The sequence below is a fragment of the Plasmodium coatneyi genome, chromosome 9, assembly GCF_001680005.1.
Source record: "Plasmodium coatneyi strain Hackeri chromosome 9, complete sequence".
Lineage (NCBI taxonomy): Eukaryota > Apicomplexa > Aconoidasida > Haemosporida > Plasmodiidae > Plasmodium > Plasmodium coatneyi.
In genome coordinates, this window is record NC_033564.1 from 7,882 (window position 1) to 17,351 (window position 9,470).

The 9,470-nt window shown below is 35.2% G+C and overlaps 2 protein-coding genes across 2 annotated transcripts; one reads left to right on the forward strand and one right to left on the reverse strand.

Annotated features, from left to right (window-relative positions):
* Nucleotides 1–243: 243 nt before the first annotated feature.
* On the forward strand, nt 244–885 carry PCOAH_00023390 (SICA antigen; the record flags this gene model as incomplete). The annotated part of the gene is made up of 2 exons (XM_020059146.1): nt 244–618; nt 646–885. The coding sequence occupies 2 exons, from the start codon at nt 244–246 to the stop codon at nt 883–885; spliced, it is 615 nt and encodes a 204-aa protein (XP_019914996.1).
* A 595-nt stretch (nt 886–1,480) lies between these two features.
* On the reverse strand, nt 1,481–9,470 carry PCOAH_00023400 (KIR protein; the record flags this gene model as incomplete). The annotated part of the gene is made up of 7 exons (XM_020059147.1): nt 1,481–1,732; nt 2,476–3,294; nt 5,025–5,207; nt 5,612–6,517; nt 8,015–8,180; nt 8,309–8,577; nt 8,757–9,470. The coding sequence occupies 7 exons, from the start codon at nt 9,468–9,470 to the stop codon at nt 1,481–1,483; spliced, it is 3,309 nt and encodes a 1,102-aa protein (XP_019914900.1).

The following is a 9,470-nucleotide window of genomic DNA, read 5'->3' on the forward strand; positions in this document are numbered from 1 at the left end:
AAACATTTCACACCCCTATTAAAGAATCATTTTTTTCCCTTTTTTTTTTTTTTGTAGTATTTTGCCTTGCTTGGTAAGAGAAGAAAACGTTACAGAAGAGCGCATCAAGTACGTGGTCCCTCCTTAGAACAGCAGATTTTTCAACATGTGGAGCAACCTGGTCCACGTGAATATTACATTGTAAAGGAGCCAAAACCACGTTCTACGTCTATAAAAAGGAGGAAAAAACGTTCTGGTTACCGCATGATTATTGATATTCATTTAGAAGTCTTAGACGAATGTCAAAAAGGGGACGTCCATTCGACGAAGGAAGACTTTTTTGAAATTTTGGTTCAAGAATACATTGGAAGTGAGTTCATAAAAGAAGAACATGTTCCAAGTTTAGATTCCTGGTTTATGGAGGAAGACTTTCTTCCTATGGAGGGTGTTCCTAAGGGACAGGTTCGAAGTTCAGATTCCGGGTTTAGGGAGGAAGACTTTTTTTCTAAGGAATGTGTTCCTAGGGTTGATGTGCCTAAGGAAGATGTCCCTAAAGAACAGGTTCCAGGTTCAGATTCTGAGTGTAGGGTTGATGTTCCCAAGGAACAACTTCCTGAGGAATGGCTCCCTAAGGAACAGGTTCCATGTTCAGATTCCGGGTTTTAGGGAAGGAAGACTTTGTTCCGAAGGAACAGGTCCAATGTTCAGATTTCTGATTTAGGAAAGGAAGACTTTATTCCTAAGGAATGTGTTCCAAAGGAAGATATTCCAAAGGGAAATGTCCCTAAGGAACAGGTTCCAAGTTTATATTCCGGGTTTACGGTGGAAGATTTTGTTCTTGCGAAAGGTGTTCCTAAGAAATGTGTTCCAGAGGAACAGGTTCCAAGTTCAGATTTCGGGTTTTAGGGTGTAGTAATTATTTTTTCTTTTTTTTTTTTTTTTTGCGTTTTGTGTTGTATGAACATGTTTACATGTTCAATGTGTGGTCAATATAAGCGAGGAAAAATTTTTTTTTCACATTATTTTAATTTGTTTGCAACTTTTTAATTTAAAATTCAAAATGTTAAATTTTTTGGGGGGTTATTTTTTTTACGTTAATAATCCTTTTTTTACTTTAAATATTTTTTTGAAGAGGTAAGCACCTTCCTTTTTTTTTATTTTTTTTCTTCTTTCGCGCCCCTTTCTGGGAGCATTCTTTCCTTGATGCAATTGCTTATACATAAAAATGAAGGAACGAAAAAAGAGAAGCAGAAAAGAATAGAAAGTGACGGAAAAAAAATAAAAAGATGAGGCCAAAAAAGAAGGAAGGTGTAAAGAAGGAAAGAAAGAAAAGGAAGGGGAAAGAAGGAAAGGGAAAGAAAGGAAGAATTGTCATTTTTGCTTCTTTACATTGTATGAACTATGAGCACTTTTTTAAGTTCCCTTCCGCCCTTCCGAAGGGATGGGGAAAGGAAGGGAAGGAAGAACATTTCCCTTCCATCCCCTTCCCTTCCTTCAGGTGTTACATGTTCTGATAACCTACCATCCCGCGACCCCCATTATTTTTTCTTCCTTTTGGTTGTCCTATGTAGGAAGCAGGACGAACGGTAGAATTGTCTATTGTGGAACTTGTTTCCGAACTTGTTGTGAAGTCCACTATGGAAGCTTCCGTTAATGTGTCCATTTCGTGTCCAATTGTTCTTTTTCTTCTTGTGTTGCTTCTTCCTCCATTTCCAGAAAAATTGTTACCAAACCAAGAAGACCATGGTTTATACTGAAGGGAAGGAAGGAAAGAAAGGTTGTTAGGGCAGTGGAAGCAACGTTGTTAGGTGGGTTGTTAGGTGGTTGGTGGAAAGAAGTAGGGTTTATGGAAGGATGGTCTAAGGAAGGAAAGGAAGGAAGAATGGGTCTAAGGAAAAGGAAAGCAATGTCTAAGGAGGAAGGAAAGGAGTGTCTAAGGAAGAAAAGTAGGAAAAGGATCTAAGGAGGGAAGAAAGGAAAGGAAGGTCTAAGGAAGGTCTAAGGAAGGGAGGGTCTTACGGGGGGAAGAGAGGAAAAGGGTCTAAGGAGAGAAGGAAAGAAGGGGTCTTAGGAGGAGGAGGAGTAAAGGAAGGTACTTCCTAAGGAATATAAGGTTGTTAGGGGGTGAAAGGAAGGGATGTTAGGGGTGGTGGTAGGTTGATGGAAGGTTGTTAGGTGGTAGGTGGGTTCTTAAGGTGGTGGAAGGAAGGTTGTTAGGTGGTAGGTGGGTTGTTAGGGTGGTGGAAGGGAAGGTTGTTAGGGGTGGTAGGTGGAAAGAAGGCCGGTCCTAGCAAGGAAGGAAACGTAGGTCTAAGAAGGAGGAAGGGTCTAAAGAATGAGGAAGGAAGGGAAGGAAGGGAAGGAAGGAAAGGAAGGGATCTAAGGACGGAAGGAAGGATGGGCTCTAGGGAAGGAAGAGAAAGGAAGGGATGTCTAAGGAAGGAGGAAGGGGAGAATATACTACTAGGTGTGGTAGTATTTTAATTATAACTTTACCTTATACAATAAGAAGGGAGTGACTGTCATTCCGAGTGTGCCAAATATAGAAGAAAGGGAAGATGTTGTTTTAGCTGCACGGACTGCTTCACTTAAGTGTGCCTCTGTTTTGGAGGCGGCTAATTTTGCTTCGCGTTTTATTATTTCTTGAGCTTTTTGTAATGCATCTTCCAAATCTGATAATTCCTTTTGAAGGTCTTCCTTACGTAGATTCCAGAAGTTTTTACAATAATCATCAGAGTTATTGTTGGTTGTGCAATATGTTGTCATTGCTTCTTTTGCTGCTTTGACTTTGTCAAAGTAATTTCTACATTTCTCAGCATCCAAAGGCGTGCCATTCCATAAGAGCGTTCGTAGAGCCGTATGGTCATACAGGAATTCGAATAGTGTTTTTCTATGAGTGAAAGGTCCTTTTTCAATATTCTCAGTGCAAATAAGTTTACATCCATGATTCTTATATTTTTCCTTTATTAACATACAAATAGAATTTAGATTGCTCCTGATTCGGTCAGGTTTAGGATCCCTATATAATTTTTCCCCTATCCAAAAGTATAGAAACCAGCAGCGTTTATTATTGAGCAAATACTCATTTTCCTTATACATGTTGTCCACATAACACACTCCTTCTTTAATTGTATTAATATAATTCTTCACATTAGAACCGTCCAACTTACTAATTGTATCTAAAACTGTCTTTATATTTGCGACGATTTTATCTGCACAGTTCCCGGTGCACGTATCATCACATTTTTTTGTGCTTCCTTTTTGGAATTCATTATAGAAATCAATCCATGAAGGTAACTCCTGTAAATGCTGGTCCTGCGAAGATGTATAATTGTTGGCAGAAGAACAGAAGGATTGGAATATGCATATGTATATATATGTACATATGTATATAGGTATGTGTATTCGCCCCTCTCACACATACACATTCCTTCCTCCCACACACACATTCCTTCCACCAACCACCCGTAACAACCTGCCTTCCTCTCACACACACCTTCTTCATACATATTCCTTCCCCCTATATTTCGACTCCCTAGTATTTTTTCTGCCTATTTTTTTTTTTTTTTCCTTACCGATGATGACATGCTTTATATGTGTATATTTCTATATATATGATGTTTATGTTATGGTGTGTGTTGTATATATTTTTCTTCTCTTTTGTTGTTGTTGTATATATGTATGTATAATGTGAATTTTTATATATATGTTATATATAAAATGTGTTTGCTTATTTTTCCACAACACATATATATATGTATTCATACATTCTATATAAAAAAGGTGAAGGAAGAAATAGTGTAAATTTTTATTTCCTCTTTTTTTTTAAGTAGGAACTTTTAGTATGTAATATTTATTCATTTGTGCTTTTAATTGTTATTATTTTTAAAAGGGGAAGGGGGTTAGGGGTGTTAGGGTGGGAAGAAGAAAGGTTGTTAGCTGGGTGGTATAATGGAAGGAAGGTTTTTCATTAAAAAAATATTTGTTAAAGCACATGTGTACCAGCACATTTTAAAATTAATGTGTGCTCTCTATTGTTATTATTTTTAAAAGAAGGAGGGATAGGAGTGTTCATTAGTAAAAATTCTTAACATACATAGGTACATCCTCCTGCTTCTTTTCCCCCTTTTTAAAATTAATGTGTGCTTTCTATTGTAGCTGCTGCGCTTGGAGGAAGGGGAACGGGAAGAGTGGTCGTTGTTTTGTTCATTTAAAGAAATATTTGTCATCACATGTATATATTGTATAGTATAGTGTATACATCATGTGTATATATATGGAAAGAGCGTTTCTTCTTTTTTTTTTTTTTTTTCTCCTCCTCTGGCATACTTTGAACATTTTGCACATTTCATTCACATATTTATTTACACTATTCACATATTTATTTACACTATTCACATATTTACATGCTCATACTTTACTATTCACATAATTTACTATTCACATATATTTATACTATTCACATATTTGTACATTCACATATATTTACACATTCAATATGTATTAGTACACTTTTGAAGTAACTCCAATATTTTTTTTTTTTTTTTTTTTTTTTTGATCGTTGGTTAATAATAATAATTTTTTTGTATTTTTTCTTCTCTTCCTTTTTTGTATTGCATCAAAGTGTTTACATTGTTCATGTGTGGTCAATAAAAGCGGAAAAGAAAGGAAATTTTTCTTACTTTATTTTGACTTGTTTGATCAACTTCTTTTTAATTCTATTCATTTGTTTGCAAACTTTTTTTTTTACTGAAAATTCAAAGTGCTTCCTTCATTCTTTACTTAAGTCTTTACCCTTATAAGTTTTTTCTTTCCTTTTTTTTTTTAAATATATTTATGTGCACATGTGTACAAAAAATTTTCTTCTTCCTTCCTTCGGCACATTCCATACCCCCCCAAAAGTGGTTCTTTGTTGTTCCTTCGGTATAATTCATTACAGTTGCTGAGGTTGGACATTCATTCAATGTTCACATGCTGTGATAAGCTATATTTCTCGACTGCTGTTGTCTATTATTACTTCGCCGTTTGGGAAGTCTGCTATATACTGTAGAATCATCCGTCGAATCTGAAGTGGACAAATAATCGTCCGTTGTTGTAGAACCTATTGTTGAACTGTCTGCTGTTGTTAATGTGTCATCGTCAAAGTTGGGTCTGGTTGATCTCCCTCTCCTTCCTCTTCTGTTCCCTCCTCCTAATTTGTTATGTAGCCAGGAGGGTAGAAGATTATACTGAAAGAAAAGAAAGAAAGGAAGGTTGGAAATGCACGTAACACACATATATAGCACATCTATTCCTTCTTCTTTCCTTCCTTTCTTTTTTGTGTTCATTTTACATATAAGCAATGAATATTCAAAAGTAAGAACATTTATACTTTTACTCTTTTTGTACTTCTATTTCACTTATACGTCAAATTGTATTTATACATCAAATTGTACATTTGTGTACTTTTTTTTCATGTGTGTACATTTGTACTATTCGAACTGTTCATTTGTATTTTATATAATAAAGAAGAAAAAATACTACTATACATATGTTTTTATTCATATTTATTTCAATTGGTAATTTTACTTCTATTGCACTTATACGTCAAATTATACATTTGTACTATTCGAATTGTAATTGTTGTACTTACCTTATATAATAACAAGGATATGGTCGCAACTGCAGTTGTGGCCAGGGTACCAGATATGGTTGCCGCGGTAGGCGTGGTTGTATTTACGGACCCTGAGGGACCTTCTGCGAGTACGGGACCGAGTTCTGTTTCACCGTTCGAATGTAATGCAGAAATTGCTACAGACAGCTGTTGAAAGCAACTATTCAGATCGGCTCCGTGCTCGTCCTCCCCGTCGTCCGGTCCAAGATCTTCTTTGGACACTGCTTTATCTTTCAGTTTTCCTGGTTCTGGAATATTCTTAGTGGTGTCGCTATTTTTGAACTTGTCCCTAAATTTTTTACAGAAATCATCCATAACCGTCTCCCCACAATTTGCTTGTACCTGCCTATAAGCTGAATCAGCATTACTTAGGTAAGTGGCATATACCTGCGCACAAGAGGATCCGCCAGATGAACATTCTTGCTTTATTTGTTTCCATATCGTTTTATAATCATTCCAGTAATCGAATATTAATTTTCTATACTTGAAAAGGTCCTGGTCAATACTATTGTCCATAGTTATATAACTACATTGGTTGCCGCTGGAGTTTCCTAATTTCTTGTAAATGTCCCTCATAGTATCCTTAAATGAAGAAAGTCCTTTCCTATTATTACATAATATTTCCCCTAACCAATAATAGAAATAATCACAAATAACTGTACAGGCTAGGTTCCCGGACTCTATGTTTGATACAGGACACCATGCTTTGGTAATATCCTTCGCACATACCTTTTCATCATAATTCCAGGTTCTCTTTATTTTACCATTCAGTATACCTTCTATTCCTGTTTTCCAAGAACTGCTATTCGCACATTCCTGCACATTATTCTTGAATTTATTATATATTTTTTGTGAAGGTAAATCATTCACATTGCACAGGTGGTCCTACAGAAATGTTAATGGCCAAAAGGGGGTGGAATATTTATATAAATGTGTTTCTACTTCTATAATTTATTGTGTGTTATTGCACATAGAGAATATTACATACTCCATATATATATATATATAATTGTTTATGTTGCGAACGAAGGAAGAGAAAAAAAATATAAGCCCAAGCAGTCGACAGTGGACAGTGGGCAGTGGTGTTCTTACCGTTGTTTTTACCATTCTTCATAAACATTTTTTTGGTATATAATGTGAATTTATAATTAAAAAGTTGTGCTGCTGTTCATGCATTATTCATACATTCCGAATAGGAATATTAATGTAATATTGGAAAGTACTCTATTATGCAAAATTTTATATTATTATACATTTCTATGAATTATTATACAAAAAAAAAAAAAAGAGAAGGGGCGGGGAAGCGTAATTTTCCCTCTTGAATGAAAATTCCAGTGTGTGCTATTAATTTAATGCTTTACTGTTATTAAAGTAGGTTATTAAAAAATATATTTGTTAACGTGAACAGTATACAGTATATATACGTACAAGGTGTTCCTTTCCTTTGTCCCTTCTGCTCCTCTCACATGTATACATGGTATTCATATTTTTATGAATAAATACATCATGAATAGGTACCGTGTGAACTTATAAAAAATAATTGTACAAAGGTGTGGAAGGGGCGGGGGCAGATTATATACACGGTACTAATATTCCTTAACGTACTTCACTCCACCCTTTTTTTTTTTTTTTTTTTTTTCTTCTTATGACTTAATAATAGTACTTCCATATTTTTCACATCCCACTCGCCTTTCACGTGTTCATCGTGTTAGTAAATATGTATTATCATAAATAATACATAGAGAATGAGTGTACAGTTCAAGCTGCTCCTTGTATGTATACCTCCCTCCTTTTTTAAGAATGTGTGAACTACTCAATTAAAATATAAGAAATATATAATGTGGGAAGGAGTAAATAGAGTACCATTCATAATATGATCGGGCAATATATACCATGTTATAATTGTACTATTTAAAAATTGTTTTCACTTTTATTGCACAATAATTATAATACCGTGCAGAATATTATATATGTGGAAGCACACAATTCTTATATATGTGATATGAACCTTACTATATAGTCCATGCCCAGTAATGATGCACCCAGTGTAGTCCACATATACAATGCGTTTCCCCACCCCTCTTTCCAATTATGAATTATAGGCTAATATATTATAAAAGTGCAACAACCCTCCCCCTTTAGGCTTAAGGCAAATTATGCGTGGAGTACCATTATTGTTGTCCCTTCTATATATACGTTTTAGTAAGCGCCCCTTCTGAATACTGCATACACTTGTATACCGCAAAAAAAAATATGCATAACACATTTATGAACAGCTATCCATACATTTAAGAACAGAATAGTGGTCAAAAATTAATGTTCCTATTGCTTTATGATTGAACTCGGCCTCCATATGAACTATTTAACACCGTACCAGCCTACACTGCTGGTACCGGAAGGAGCACTCCTATGCACCTTTAAAAGCCTGATTAGCAGTTTGTTGGAGTTGTAGTAGTAGTTGTTTGTTGTAGCAGTTTGTGATAAAGCAATTATGTGGTTAGTAGTTTTATGCATATATGTAATATTTTCTCCCTTCTTTACTTTATTTCTGTATAACCCCGTGGGGAATGTGCACAGGAGCATTATAACTTCATGAACTTGCAGAAACAACCGGTAAACCTTATATTTAGCGGTCCATGCGACGATGTTTACATACTACATATGGTGATGTATTACATATGATAATAAGCTATATTTCTATTCTGCCCATTTCTATGGTTGTTGTTTTCTCTGCTGCTCCTTCCTACACGTGCTGGCTGTGCTGATGGTCGTCGTCGACCATTATATATAGTAGAAGTATCTTCTGTTGAATCGAATGTGGAGTCACCTAATGTGGAACCTCCTATTGTTGAAGTATCAAAGTCGCCTTCAATTGTTGTTGTTCTTTTTTTTCTTTTATTTGTGTTTCTAAATTTGTTATTGATCCAGGGAGGTAGGAGATTATACTAAAAATAAAAGGAGGAAGAATATGTATTATATATGTCTACATACACATATATATATGTATATACAACTATATATATATGCATATATATGTATAAATATATATATATATATGTGTATGTATATATATATAGCTCTATTATAATTGTTGTAATTGTTCGTAATTGTAGTTATTACTTACTTTGTAGAGGAAGAAAGCAGCAATTGCTGGTAATCCTACTAATGCAGTTATGGAAGAGACAATTGGAGCGACGTTTCCTTCTCCGGTGGACACCACTAATGATGCTGTTTCAGCTCCTGGCTCGGATATTGGTTTAGATACGGGAGTACATTTTAATTTTTGTAGCTTATCATCCTCACTATAGTCCTTGTATTTTCTTTTATACTCGTTACAATATGGATCCGCATTTTTACCATTACAGTCGTTATTTATAGCACTGTACGCTGCTTCAACTGCGCTTAGATATTTGTTATAATCGTCCCCAGTACAGAGGGATGAACGAAGGTCAGAAGAATCCTTTGACCAATCTTCTAATGTTTTATAATCATAGCAATAATCAAAGATGGTTTTTCTATGGAGGAACATTTCCTTATTGCTAACATTAGTGCACGTAAGAGCACAGTTCCCTTTTCCTAAAGACCATTTGTTTAATTCTTCGCAGATGAGCTTCATAATTCCTGGAAATGTATCATCATATGTCGAACTGCTTGACAACACATCTCCTATCCAATAATATATAAGATTGCATCGTGAATAACGTAAGGATGGATTGCCAATTCTTTGTGTTTGGTACACGTAGCAGGAAGCATTCACAATTTTGTCTACATAATCGTTAATATCATGGCGTTCTTTTAACCCCCTCTCCAGTTCCTGTTCCTTCTGATCCTTCGGCAT